Source organism: Entamoeba dispar, genomic scaffold (genome assembly GCF_000209125.1).
Source record: "Entamoeba dispar SAW760 scf_1105229462189 genomic scaffold, whole genome shotgun sequence".
Classification (NCBI taxonomy): Eukaryota; Evosea; order Mastigamoebida; family Endamoebidae; genus Entamoeba; species Entamoeba dispar.
In genome coordinates this window covers 12581-25369 of record NW_001855068.1, presented here as the reverse complement: position 1 = coordinate 25369, position 12789 = coordinate 12581, and the positions used below count along the sequence as shown (strand labels likewise).

Sequence of the window (12789 nt, the reverse complement as noted above, 5' to 3'; positions counted from 1 at the left end):
AAAACAAATACAAAGAGAAAATATAAATAAAAGAAGATATATCAAGTAAAAAAGGGGTTAAAAAATAATCACCGGAAAAACAAAATAGAAGAAGAATCAAAGAAAGTAATCAAAAATGTAATAAAAGAAGAAAGAAAAGAAGAAGGAGTATAAAATAAAATAACAAAAACGAAAAGATAAAGAGGAGAAGAAACAAAAATAAAAAGAATAAAAGAAATGAATTCAGGAGATTAAGAATACTTAACAAGATTACAAAATTGAAAAAGAACAAATAATGTTTAATCCATTTAAGTTTGAAATCGAAGAAATAAAAGAACAAGGGATTAGAGGTTGTACTCTTCCACCTGAAATTAAAATTAATAGTAATGAAAACAGAGTATGTAAAACACCTATTGAAAAAAGAATTCCTGTATTAAGAGCATCAAGAGAAGCTAGAAACAATTTCACTCTTCAACAAACACTTTGTATTTGTCTTTTAAGTAAATGGTGTCGTATAACCATTAAAAAACCAACTAGAAGAAGTTGTGTAACTGAACAATTCTTCAGAATTAATTCAATTGAACATGATGAAGATAAATTAGATGTTTATTCATTCCTTAAAAAACGATGTAATGAGATGTACTTGTTTGACATTCAACGAGGAGTGACTGAGAAAACAGCAATAAGGAGATATCAAAACAATAAAAAAATCGAAGTAATTCATTTAATGGAAGACATTCTTCGTGAATATGGAGTTGAATTAGAAACTAAAATAACAGATGGAAAATCTGGAATTAACAGACTTGAAAATATCACTGGAATCTATATTTCAAATAAAATCATTCCATTTGATAACTTAATCATGGATTTAATTGAAGTTAATCACAATTTACTCAGTAGTGTTCTTCAAAGCAATGGAGAACTTATTATTGATCAAAATCAATTCTCTTTCAACTTCTAATTTATTGTTTTTATCATCATTTCCTTTTTTTTTAAAAAGTAATGAAAAGATAATACAAAAATGATAAGAATTGTTAAAAAAAGGTATTAAAAGGAATTAAAAAAATACGGTAAACAAGAGGTCACTTATTCAGAGGCTTTAAGAATATCAGAATCTCCACCATCAATAATTGAAAGGACAGAGACAGTAAAATATCTACCACAAGCAGTTCCAAGATCAACATTGGAACCAGCATAGTGAACAACTTGAACTTTAGCAAGAACAGCATAGTACTCAATTTTAGCTCTTTCTAATGGTGGGCAGTTAGAAGAAATAATAACGAGTTTACTCTTTCCATCACGGATGGTCTTAAGAGTAGCTTTGGTTCCAAGGACATATTTACCACTCTTAGTGACAAGGGCAAGTTTTGAGTTAACTCCTTCTTGGGTTTTCTTGGCTTGTTTAGTGCTTGACATCCTTTGGCACTATATTAGTTAAAAGGGTTCTTTTTACCATTTCTAAGGGTTTTAAAATAATTTTATAAAATAGTTTTAAATATTATATGTTATAGTTTGTTTTTGATTATTTTTCCAATGACTCTTTTGATTTTTCTCATTTTAAAAATAAATTAGTATTAATTATTTCCATTAATCTTATTCATTCATTTCTTTTTATTATCCCCCATCTTTTTCAATATTACACTTCATAGGTAATCAGCAGACTTTCAAACAACGCTTTTATTTCAAGATATGGTTTATAACTTTAATACAGAAATAAATGTTAAAAATACTATTAATTGAAATAGATAAGAACAGGTGCTAAAAACAGAATAATATCAAAAAAAGGATGGATAAAAAAGTAAAACTTGAAAACAAATCTTTACAACAATAGAAGATGTTCGCAAAAAAGGGTCAGACAATGCGACCAAAGAAAAAGTCAGAAAAAGGGACTTTGAGATATAACATTCAACAACTTGTAGAAGCAGGGATTAAATCTGGAGATTTGATTAATGCAGTTAAAGTCCCTGAAGGACAAAATGAATATGAGTGGATGTCAGTTAATTGTTTTGATTTCTTTGAAACAGTTCAATTAATTTATTCTTCTGTTAGTGACTTTTGTAATGAAACAACTTGTCCAATTATGAATGCAGGTCCTTCAATTGAATATTTATGGATTGTTGATAAAAAGGCTACTAGCTTGCCAGCTCAAAAATACTGTGATGAATTATTTTCATGGATTGCTAATACGTTTGATAATGAGAAAGTGTTTCCAAGAGAATTTGGAGAAAAACCACCAAAGAAATTTATTGATATAATAACCAAAATATATAAAAGAATGTTTCGTGTATATGCACATATGTTCTATAGTCATATGGAACATTTAAAGGAAGTAAAAATGGATGATATTGCTTTACAAAGTTTTAAACACTTTTTCTTTTTCTGTAGGGAATTTAACTTCTTATCTAAAGATGACATCGCTCCATTAGAATCAATGGTTCAAGACTTATGCAGCCAAGCAGGTGTTTCTGTTTTTTCTTAACAATTTTTATTTTTCTCCTCATAATTTTGTTATTTTTTTTGTTATTTACAATTTTTCTTTCAAAAAGGTTTTTTAATTTTTTTTAGTCAAAATTAATAAGTTGTAGATACCGATAAGTTATATTTCTTGATTTATGTTTTATAACAAAAAAAAATTATTATTATATTTCTGAGACACTACACAAGAATTTTGAAATTAAAATAAATAACATACTCTTCAGAAAAGGTATTGGTTATGGACTGCTATTCAAAAAGATAAATCACCACTTAGAATATAAGTCTGATAGAATTAAAGAAAATAATTAAAGAAGTTGATTGGTGTTAAAGAACTTCTTTGTTTATTAAAGAAGATTGGTAGTAATTAATACGAACTATCATTACTGAGACAAATGAATAGAACAAGAGATTAGGAAATATGTTAAAGAATAAAAGTAAAACAACACTTTATATAGAATTTCAAATAAAGAAAGTTATTAGTAGTAATTTAATGATATTATTTCTGAATTTAATTCAAAATCTTTTTTTTAATAAAATTTAGTCATAGAAAAAACAAATAATTGTCCTTTTTCAACACAATAAAAAATAAATTGTATAACTAAATCTAATGGACTAAATGATTATAATCAAAAAGTTACTTTTCTATTTATTAGTTATTTTTGTTCAAATACAATTTATTAATTGATTCATCAGAAAATAATCAATGTAAGAAAAGGTTAAATAAACAAATTACTTAGTGATATTCTGATTGAATCTTAAACTTTATTTAGAAGTTTTTTAAACAAAGAAGGTAATTATTTAAAGGATATAAAAACAATATTATAAAGAAATTGTTAGTAGAAGAATATTACCCGTTAAATAACAATAATGTGTTAGTACCTCTAATTGTTGAAAGTCTAAGATGAAGACCTAAAGAAATAACTTATTTAAATAAAATGTGGATTATAGTAAAATAATTACAGCTTCAAAGGAAACTAACGCCACTCTTTCTTTTTTTTAAAGAACTTTTTGACATCCTTAGATATTTCTCCTTTGTTTTTGTTGATAACCAATTGCACTTGTTTAAGTTATCAATTTCAAATAAACCATCACAGTTTTGAAGATCAAGCTTTGTTAGTGTTGTTGGAATAATTAATGTTTTGGGAATATTTGAAGTATTAATCTTTAGTTCTTTTAATGAACAATGAAGTAAGTCAGTTAGATTTGAAATTGAACAACCACAAAGAACCAATTTAGTTAGTTGTGCTGGTTTAATCTGTTTTAATAAATAACAGTTATGAATCTCAAGTGACTCAACGTTTTTATTATAATCTAAATCACTTAACGAAGTGCAATATTTAATTTCTATTTGATTAACAGAGTTAGGACAATGAATAAATTTAATAGAATTACAATGATCAATTTGAAGAATTTTAAGTTTAGGACCAGTACTAGTTTGTAACGAAGAAAGTGAAGTACAACTAGAACAATTTAGTTGTACTAATGATGATGGAATAATAATTGATTTAACGTCTTCACATTGACACAATGAAAGGTATGTCAGAGATGTTGGTAAAAGAAAGTGTTTTTGATTTACTATTTTAATTCCTTCAAGTGTGACTTGCTCAAGACAAGAAAAAGGAGATAAGTCTAAGGACTGTATGATTGATGATGTAGAAGAATTGTCTAGTGTTCTTTTAGAAAAGCTTTTATTACTGTTATTTGGGACAGAAGTATGACCTCTAATAAATATTGATGTTGGATAATAAACAGCAATTACCTTTTGTAAAGAACTTTCACAACTTGCCAATGAAACATTTAGTTCTAACCCTTTATCGTCTGGTAGTAGAATTGTAGACCCATCAATAATACTTTTATGTAATTCATTTGAATAAGCACACAAATGAAGATTAGGGTTATTTTTAATTTCAAATAATACTTGTTTTGCATTATGTATTTTTAATATTACAATAACTCCTTTATTAACCAATTGATTAATTCCATACTTCATTACGTTCAATAAATGTTCGTCAACTTCAATAATACATTCCTTTAAATTCTCACAATAAATAATACTTTCTATAAATTTCTCACAATATTTTTCATTAAGATCATCCCAAAATATGAATTTAACTTTTTGAAGTTCTTTGTAGTATTTAAAGTCAATTTCTATTTCTTTGAAAAGTTGAAGTTCTAAACTAACTATTCCATTTGTTATTTTTTTCCAATCTATCTCTCCTTCTATTTCGTGGTAACTTATTTTAATTTCTAACAACTTGCCTTGAGGAAGTGATAAATTAAGAGCATTTGATATATCTGTTCTTATGACCTTAATGCCACTAAATAATTTTAATTCAGAAATTAATGTTTCTGAACTGAAGAATGGATTAATTGTTGCAAAAATAATTGCTGTTGCACATTTCTTTGAAACTGCTCCAAAGTGTAATACGTTTGAAATATTTTCCAAATAGGGGATAATTTTTATGAGAACAAACCTTGGTAATTGACCTGGTTTTAATATCAGTGATGATCTACCTCTTGTTAATCGTGATTGCCATTGAAATGAGAGTGATTCGCTTGGTTGATTTCCCATCAAGTTAAATTTTTAAGATTTCGTTTTGTCTTTTCTTGGTTTTTTATCAGTGTTTAATCAGAAAAGAAAGATTAAAATTTTTTTATTTTATAAAACTATTTTAGTGAATTTCATCAATTTCTATTATTTTTTGTTAATGAAAATCTTTGTCTAAGACGTAGGATTTATCACTTTGTTTAAAATTAATTAATCACTTTAAATAATTTGTTGTTCCAAGTGTTAACTGAAAATATTAAATTAAAATTATAATTTTTATTCAATAAATTTAACAATAAAAAAATTTTTTTGGTTTTAATTTTTTATAGTTGTTTTAATTTATTTTTTTAAATAACTATCTTTTTTAATCATAACTGTTAAACACAAACAGTTATCTTTTTTTTTAGAGGTGTTACTTTGTTGTTTAAACAAGTGTTTCATAGTTAATAACTTTTTTATTTGGTTGATAAAATTAAGAAAGATTTAAAATATAGAATAACATAAATGAGTATAACAAAATACAGTTGACTTTATTATTTATTAATAAAACTAATACTTATTAATTTTTTAATAATTTATTTAAAAAAAGTAAATAAATAAAATATTATATTCGTATTATTTACATAATTCAAATGAACATTTAATAATTTTTTTAACTAGTAAAAATAAATTCTTTTTTGTTAAATAAGTTAAATTAAAAATTTTTTTATTTTCATAAAAACTAAAATAATTTTTGTTCTTGTTTTTATCAAAAAGAATAAACATCATTTTAACTCAATGAAAAGAACTTAGAACATTCAGTCAAATGAGCATAGAAAAAGATGTGGTTTATGTTGGTATCGATTTGGGTACCACATTTACTTCAGTTTGTGAAATAAGAAATAACAATCCTTTCTTTTATACATCTGAACTTGGCTATGACTCAATCCGGTCATGTGTTGCATTCACAGGTACAAAATGTATCGTTGGTCAAAATGAAAATTCAGTAAAGAACAGTATTTTTGAAGTCAAAAGACTTATGGGTAAACGTGTGGATAGTGAAGGTCTTGATTTAAAAAACCTTAAGGGACGTTTACTAAACACCCCTGTTGAACTAAGTGAAGGCAGACTTGCAATTGAAGTTGAAAGACCTGCAAAGAAAGGGATAAAAAATCAAGTAATCCGTCTTCTTCCTGAACAAGTCTCAGCTTTAATTCTATTAAAAGTAAAAGAACTTATATTAAAAATACACAAGAATGTTACAATCAAAGCAGTTATAGGAGTTCCAGCAGCATTTGGTGATGAAGAAAGAAGAGCAACCGAACGAGCAGTAAAAATGGCAGGGATTGAACTTATAAGAATGGTAAATGAACCTACAGCTGCTGCAATGGCTTATGAAATAAAAGATGGGTCAGTGTTTGTCTTTGATTTTGGAGGAGGGACATTAGATATTTCTGTCATAAATTATGTAAATGGACGACCTCAAGTAAAAGTAACAATGGGAGATCCTTTTCTAGGAGGAAATGATATTGACTATAATATTCAAAAATATTTAATTGAAGAAATCAAAGAACGTGCAAAAGGTTCTTGTTCTGAAGAAGAAATAAACAATATAATTGAAAAGAAAAAAGGTGTATTAAAGAATTGTGCAGAAGATTTAAAAAAAGGATTGTCAGAGAAGTACAATAAAAGTAGAGAAGCAACTAAAGTTGAATGTACGATAGATATAGGTATTAAAGATTTAGAAGATCAGTCATTTGAATTAACGTATACTAAATTCTTAGAATTAAATCAAGAAATCTTTAAGAGGTGTCAAGAGTTAATGAAAAGGGCTCTTAGAAAAAGTGGATATACTCAAAAGACAATTGACCATGTATTAATGGTAGGAGGTTCATGTAAATGTCCAAGAATTAAAGGAATGTTAATTGATTTCTTTGGGAGTGAAAAAGTAGATCAAATAAATACTGATTTTGATTTATTGGTATGTAAGGGATGTGCGTTTTTAGCACAATCAATTGCCACTGAAGATATTTCAAATATATTAGAAGGAGAAATTGCATCTAAAACTATTGGAATTGAACTAATGGATGTTAGTACTAATAAAAAAAGTATTGAACCAATTATTAAAAGTGGAACTCCAATTCCATATGAAACAAAAAGAGTGTTTGTTACAACAGTTGATTATCAAAAAGAGTTATTATTAAAAATTTATGAAGACCAAAATCTCTTAACAGACCTTTTAATATCCCCATTACCAACAATGGTTGCGGGTTTTGTTGAAATTGAAGTTACATTTTCTATTGCAGATGATGGTAAATTATTGACTAAAGCCAAAGTAACAAAGCCCTTAAATATTTCTTTAGAAAAACAATGTTTAGCAATGCCACAACACCAAAATTATAGTGAATTAGAAATAATAGAAAATTCAAAAGAAATAGAGGCTCTCTATTATTCAAAATAAAACGGTAATAAGCAAAATTCTTTTTTCTTTTTAATGTTTTATTAATTAAAATAAAGACCTTTATTCATTTTGACTGTCAAAACAAAAAATAACCAAAATGAAAAAATGAAACAGTCACAATTCAGTTTTAAAATTACCATCCTGCAAAACTACGAGCAAGTTGTGAATATTGAGGTGGTGACAAATCAGTTAATCCACAACCAGTAAATTCTTGAATAGGACTATTTATTGCTATTGAAGCGGACTGATCAAATACTGATTCAGAAATATCAGGATTTTCACAACGATTTGGTGGAGTATATAATTCTCTTCCATCAGATGGAGTAGAGCCGTTTGAATTTTCTTTAAATAATAACAAATTTTTTATTTCTTCATCTGTGAAACTTGACATTGAATTTGACTCGCTTGACTGTTCTACAGATTGTGTTATTGGTACATCTATTTTCCTATAAATGTAAATTCTTGCTCTTATATTTTAATATTAAAATTAAACAAACACTGGTTTGGGTTGAACTGGAACTGCTCTGAATGGTTTTGGTTGGGCAACTACATCATTAGTGTTCATAATTGTAATGCTTTATTCAGATGAAGTTCAAAGTTTTCTTTTTTTTTTATTATTTCTATTTTTAAATTTTTTTTAAAGATTTTTTTTTTTTGAAATAAAAAAATAACTTAATTTTAAGTTCTATTCTTAAAGAAATGACACAATATGTTAGAACTACTACCCGTTTAACTCCTTTAAAATTAATTGTCGTTGGAGACTCTTCAGTTGGAAAAACTTCACTTATTCAAATGTTTGCAAACAATCAATTTTCAAATTCAGTAGTTTCAACTGTTGGAATTGATTTTTTAACAAAGAGATATGAAGTAGATGGGACTACATATAAAGTTCAAATATGGGATACCGGTTTGTTTATAGTATTTTAGAAGATAAAAAAAAACAAAAATGATTTTCAAGATAATTATTTGTTTTTATAAGTAGAAAAAGAAAAGAAGATGAGATAAGATTTTATTTTTTAAAATATAAATAAAAACTAACTTTTATTTAGCTGGACAAGAAAAGTTTAGAACTATTATTAATAGTTATTATCGTGGTGTTCAAGGTGCTGTTTTAATTTATGACGTAACAAATAAATCTACTTTTGATGCTATTAATTATTGGGTTAAAAATGTACAAGAATTTGGGGAACAGGTAGTAGGTAGAATTCTTGTTGGTAATAAAACTGATTTAGAACAACATAGAACTGTTTCAACTGAAATGGGTCAAAGTCTTGCTGATAAAATTGGAATTCCTTTTATTGAAACATCTGCTGCTAAAGGTGAAAATATTCAAGAGACATTTACTTGTTTAATTAAAGAAGTTATTGAAAATCAAAAACAACAAACTTCTACTAAATCTGCTGAACGTGTTAATGTTACTAAACCAACAACTCCTAATACACAAGAACAAGCTGGTTGTTGTTAATATCCAATTTTTTTTTAATTTTTTTTAATTTAAATTAAAAAAGAATTATTAAAATGTTATATTTAAAATTAATTAATGTTTTTCATTTCTTAATATCCAAACATTTTCTTCATTCTTTCAAAGTATATCATTTTCCATCCATTTTCAGTTCTCATAATATCTTTTTGTTCAATATCACTTTGAATTAATGTTAAATCTGTTTCATCATCTCCATCTTCACCTTCTGTAAGTGTAATTTCGACATGTGAATATTTTCCTTCTGGCCATGAATTAAATCTCCATTTATATACAATCTTTTCATTTACCTTTAAGTCTATAATTTCACCAGAAACTGCTCCTCCAAATAAAACAAATTTTGCACCAATTTCTGCTTTGTATTGAACTGGTGATTGCATTAATGCAGTTAATCGTTCTGGATCATTTAAACATTGGTAAATAATTCTTGGAGGAACCATAAAATGAGAAGTAATTTCAATTTGTGCCATTATAAAATATTATTTAATTATTCTTTTTAAGTTACAGTCATTTTAATTGATTGTTTCTTACGTGTCATCTATTAGTGATGTGTTGTCTTTTTTTTTCATTTTCATTTTTGTTTTTATGTTTTAATAAAAATAATAATTTTGTTATTTCTTAATATATTTCTAATATTAGTAATGAATAATGGTATTAATAACGAAAATAAATATGTACACCTTTACTTTTAAGAATATTATTATTAAAATAATTTAAGATTTGAAAATAATTTTTCTTCTTAAGAATAGAGTAATTAAACAAAATGAAAATTGAAAAATGAATTAAATCTTAAATTTAATCAATCACAAATCTTTTTTTTTTAACTATTGTTTTTATTCTTGGTAGTATGTATTACTTTCTGTTGTTAAATTAAATACACTAAAAACATTTATTTAAAAGTTGTAACCTTTCATATCTTTCATTCATCATTCACCATTTAATAAGAAAGTCATAACGATCTCATAGTATCTGAAAAATCATAAAAAATGGCTGTTGATCAACAACACCAAATGCTTTTTAGAAAACTTCAGGATGGAAATATTCAATGCGTTGCATGTAATAGGTATTGTGTGATTAAAGAAGGAGAGACAGGTGCGTGTGGAGTGAGAAAGAATACTAATGGAAATTTAGAGTTAATTGTTTATGGTAAAGTAATTGGACCAGGTCCATCCCCAATAGAAAAGAAACCAATGTTCCATTTTCTTCCACAGACTATGACATATTCAATTGCCACTGTTGGATGTAATTTTACTTGTCAATTTTGTCAAAATTGGGATATTAGCCAATGTACTCTTCAAATAAAAGAAGCAGGTGGTGATTATATTGGCAAGATTGAACGATTAGGATATCCTATGAGTGCCCAAAAAGTTATTTCAGAAGCAAAGAGGAGAAATTGTCCTGTAATAGCTTACACATACAATGAACCAACAGTATTCACTGAATTTGCATTAGAATGTGGTAAACTAGCTCATCAAGAAGGAATGAAAAATGTTTTTGTTACTAATGGGTATGAAAGTAAGGAATGTATTGAGGCTATGAAAGGAATTATTGATGGAATGAACATTGATTTGAAAGGATTTACTGATGAGTTTTATCATAGTATTACTGGTGGTCATCTTCAGCCAGTATTAGAAACGATTAAACGTTGTCATCAACTTGGAATATGGATTGAAATCACCACACTTATTATTCCTGGACAAAACGATAGTGATGAAGAATTAAAAAATATTGCACAATTCATTTATAATGTTGACCCATGTATTCCATGGCACATTTCTGCATTCCATCCTGATTATTTAATGGACACAACACCACAAACGCCTATCAGTACACTAAGAAGAGCATATACTATTGGACAAAGTGTTGGGTTAAAATATATTTATTGTGGTAATGTTATTGACCCAGAAAGAGAAGCAACATATTGTAAGAAATGTGGAACCAAATTAATGCAGAGAAAAATATTTAAAACAACATTTACACAAAATTTCAAAAATGGTATGTGTTTGAAATGCCAAACAATGTGTGATGGTGTTTGGAAATAAATGATTTAATTTTGTATCTCTTTTGATTTAAAGAAAATAAATTAAAATAATAAAAAATACTACTATAGAAAAATGAATTACAATATCATTAAAATGAAAATCCAGGATTTGTATCTTTCCATGTCCCTAAATCAACTCGATGTCTTAAATTAAGATTTCTCGAAACAATATATCCTTGAGTTGCCATACCAGCAATTTGTAGATATTCTTCTGCAGTATACTTTTTTCTAAAAAGTTCTATTTTTCTATAAACAGTCATTACAGGAAGTGGAAAATTAAATAACGAAACAATTGGAGCTATAATTGGGGTCTTAACAGGAATACCATAAGGTCCATAAAAACAAATGTCAAGTGCTAATGTGAATATTCGTTGTGTTTCTTCAATCGCTTTTAAAATTGCTTCTTTTGGAAGAACAGAACCTTCTGATCCAACTCTTGCCATTGGTTGTTCCATTCCAAAATTTGCCATTCCTCCTTTTTTTCCCATTAACCCACCAACACCACCTAATGATGATGGATTAAATATTTTAACTCCAATCAAACCTAATCCTTTCTTAATGATTGGATTATTTAGTGGAAAGGAAAAAGATTGAATAATTATCATCATGAAAATTAAAGAAGTAAAACATCTTTTCATTTGCTCTTCGAATATTATGATTTTTAAGTTTAATTATTTTCTTATAAGAAATTAAGTTTTATAAATTATTTTTTGTTATTCTTAAAATAAGAACTTTAATACTTTTTATTAATAAGTAATAGAATAATAATTCTTAATTTTATTAATTTTTATTAATAAATCTTTAAACAAAAGTATTTTTATCTTTCTCTTTCTTAAAGTAATTATATTAATAAATCAAGTTAGGGGAATACCTTCACTTGGAAAGAAGATAGGGTCAAAGACATTAATTTTTTTTGTTTTAATCATTTACCTTCTTATTTACTAAGTTCTAGAAAGAATTGTTGTGATCTGGCTAAAGTATTTTATTTAAGAAACAACTTATTTGGTATGTTACAAGCCAACCGATTTACATTTTGGTGAACCAAGAATTAAAGGAGATGATTGTTAGTGGTATTCTACTTTAACAAAATAATATAAGATATAAACAAAACATGAAAATAGAGGTGATTCGTGTTATAAAAAACAAAGTTATTAATTTCTTTAATTTTCTATACCTATGAAGAGTAAAATGGTTGTTGAGTTTAAAAGATTATCAAACGTTAATTTTATTTTTTTGTTCCTTATTTTATTTTTCATTGAATAAGTAAATGTATAAAACTATCTTCGTTCTATTAAAACTTGAAATTGGTAATATTCAATAAAAAACAATCACTTTACTTTTTTTGTTTAATTTTAAGGATATTAAGCCTCGTACTCTTTAACAAAATTATACAACAAATATCTCTTTTAAAGAAAATGATGAAGTGTTTTCTGTTTTTGAAATAACACAATGAATTACACTTTTATAAGGACTATAAAAGAGAAGAAAATAGAAAGCACTAAAGCAGGTTGTTAACGAATGAGATAACCATTGTTAATGTGATAAGTTTAATATAATAATTTCAGTCATTTGTTTTAACAAGGTCAATAAAAAGAATATGTAAATAGTAAAAATATAGTAAAAAATAGTAAAACCCTATAGGAAAAAAAAATGAACTTGTAAAGTAATTTATATAAAAAGAATGTCAGAGGAAAAAAAGTATTATACAAAAGTTGAGATTGAATTATGTCAATTCTGTCACTTACCAAAAGACTTATGTCCTTATGGCCCAAATGCTGCTTAATGTGCTAAAGCTCAAAACACAGAAATAAAAACTGAAGGACAAT

The 12789-nt window shown here is 26.3% G+C and overlaps 11 protein-coding genes across 11 annotated transcripts in view, besides 19 other annotated features; 6 read left to right on the top strand and 5 right to left on the bottom strand.

The window, feature by feature from the left end:
- The first annotated feature begins 73 nt into the window (after positions 1-73).
- Positions 74-217: a microsatellite.
- A 57-nt stretch (positions 218-274) lies between these two features.
- On the top strand, positions 275-940 carry EDI_198790 (uncharacterized protein; the record flags this gene model as incomplete). Its single annotated transcript, XM_001739438.1, has 1 exon — positions 275-940. The coding sequence occupies one exon, from the start codon at positions 275-277 to the stop codon at positions 938-940; it is 666 nt and encodes a 221-aa protein (XP_001739490.1).
- A 125-nt stretch (positions 941-1065) lies between these two features.
- On the bottom strand, positions 1066-1395 carry EDI_198780 (60S ribosomal protein L30-2, putative; the record flags this gene model as incomplete). The annotated part of the gene is made up of 1 exon (XM_001739437.1): positions 1066-1395. The coding sequence occupies one exon, from the start codon at positions 1393-1395 to the stop codon at positions 1066-1068; it is 330 nt and encodes a 109-aa protein (XP_001739489.1).
- Positions 1396-1444: 49 nt separating this feature from the next.
- Positions 1445-1483: a sequence feature (AT_rich).
- A 50-nt stretch (positions 1484-1533) lies between these two features.
- Positions 1534-1563: a sequence feature (AT_rich).
- A 250-nt stretch (positions 1564-1813) lies between these two features.
- EDI_198770 (uncharacterized protein) lies at positions 1814-2458 on the top strand (the record flags this gene model as incomplete). The annotated part of the gene is made up of 1 exon (XM_001739436.1): positions 1814-2458. One exon carries the CDS (start codon positions 1814-1816, stop codon positions 2456-2458), a length of 645 nt encoding a protein of 214 aa, XP_001739488.1.
- A 136-nt stretch (positions 2459-2594) lies between these two features.
- Positions 2595-2626: a sequence feature (AT_rich).
- A 311-nt stretch (positions 2627-2937) lies between these two features.
- Positions 2938-2994: a sequence feature (AT_rich).
- A 424-nt stretch (positions 2995-3418) lies between these two features.
- EDI_198760 (uncharacterized protein) lies at positions 3419-5026 on the bottom strand (the record flags this gene model as incomplete). The annotated part of the gene is made up of 1 exon (XM_001739435.1): positions 3419-5026. The coding sequence occupies one exon, from the start codon at positions 5024-5026 to the stop codon at positions 3419-3421; it is 1608 nt and encodes a 535-aa protein (XP_001739487.1).
- Positions 5027-5096: 70 nt separating this feature from the next.
- Positions 5097-5129: a sequence feature (AT_rich).
- A 123-nt stretch (positions 5130-5252) lies between these two features.
- Positions 5253-5357: a sequence feature (AT_rich).
- Positions 5358-5531: 174 nt separating this feature from the next.
- Positions 5532-5737: a sequence feature (AT_rich).
- A 70-nt stretch (positions 5738-5807) lies between these two features.
- On the top strand, positions 5808-7442 carry EDI_198750 (heat shock protein 70kD, putative; the record flags this gene model as incomplete). Its single annotated transcript, XM_001739434.1, has 1 exon — positions 5808-7442. One exon carries the CDS (start codon positions 5808-5810, stop codon positions 7440-7442), a length of 1635 nt encoding a protein of 544 aa, XP_001739486.1.
- A 27-nt stretch (positions 7443-7469) lies between these two features.
- Positions 7470-7497: a sequence feature (AT_rich).
- A 78-nt stretch (positions 7498-7575) lies between these two features.
- Positions 7576-8007, bottom strand: EDI_198740 (uncharacterized protein; the record flags this gene model as incomplete). Its single annotated transcript, XM_001739433.1, has 2 exons — positions 7576-7888; positions 7940-8007. The coding sequence occupies 2 exons, from the start codon at positions 8005-8007 to the stop codon at positions 7576-7578; spliced, it is 381 nt and encodes a 126-aa protein (XP_001739485.1).
- Positions 7911-7934: a sequence feature (AT_rich).
- Positions 8008-8040: 33 nt separating the features above from the next.
- Positions 8041-8098: a microsatellite.
- Positions 8099-8141: 43 nt separating this feature from the next.
- On the top strand, positions 8142-8907 carry EDI_198730 (uncharacterized protein; the record flags this gene model as incomplete). The annotated part of the gene is made up of 2 exons (XM_001739432.1): positions 8142-8349; positions 8492-8907. 2 exons carry the CDS (start codon positions 8142-8144, stop codon positions 8905-8907), a joined length of 624 nt encoding a protein of 207 aa, XP_001739484.1.
- Positions 8449-8476: a sequence feature (AT_rich).
- Positions 8908-8912: 5 nt separating the features above from the next.
- Positions 8913-8984: a sequence feature (AT_rich).
- Positions 8985-8996: 12 nt separating this feature from the next.
- Positions 8997-9392, bottom strand: EDI_198720 (uncharacterized protein; the record flags this gene model as incomplete). The annotated part of the gene is made up of 1 exon (XM_001739431.1): positions 8997-9392. One exon carries the CDS (start codon positions 9390-9392, stop codon positions 8997-8999), a length of 396 nt encoding a protein of 131 aa, XP_001739483.1.
- Positions 9391-9422: a sequence feature (AT_rich).
- Positions 9423-9479: 57 nt separating this feature from the next.
- Positions 9480-9513: a microsatellite.
- Positions 9514-9560: a sequence feature (AT_rich).
- A 55-nt stretch (positions 9561-9615) lies between these two features.
- Positions 9616-9657: a sequence feature (AT_rich).
- A 251-nt stretch (positions 9658-9908) lies between these two features.
- On the top strand, positions 9909-10964 carry EDI_198710 (uncharacterized protein; the record flags this gene model as incomplete). The annotated part of the gene is made up of 1 exon (XM_001739430.1): positions 9909-10964. The coding sequence occupies one exon, from the start codon at positions 9909-9911 to the stop codon at positions 10962-10964; it is 1056 nt and encodes a 351-aa protein (XP_001739482.1).
- A 25-nt stretch (positions 10965-10989) lies between these two features.
- Positions 10990-11023: a sequence feature (AT_rich).
- Positions 11024-11052: 29 nt separating this feature from the next.
- EDI_198700 (uncharacterized protein) lies at positions 11053-11601 on the bottom strand (the record flags this gene model as incomplete). The annotated part of the gene is made up of 1 exon (XM_001739429.1): positions 11053-11601. The coding sequence occupies one exon, from the start codon at positions 11599-11601 to the stop codon at positions 11053-11055; it is 549 nt and encodes a 182-aa protein (XP_001739481.1).
- A 10-nt stretch (positions 11602-11611) lies between these two features.
- Positions 11612-11784: a sequence feature (AT_rich).
- An 860-nt stretch (positions 11785-12644) lies between these two features.
- Positions 12645-12789, top strand: part of EDI_198590 (uncharacterized protein) — a gene marked incomplete at both ends in the record, with an annotated part of 401 nt that continues 256 nt past the window's right edge. Inside the window, one exon of the mRNA XM_001739428.1 lies at positions 12645-12674. Coding sequence (XP_001739480.1) covers positions 12645-12674 — 30 coding nt within the window. The remainder of the gene's footprint in view (positions 12675-12789) is intronic.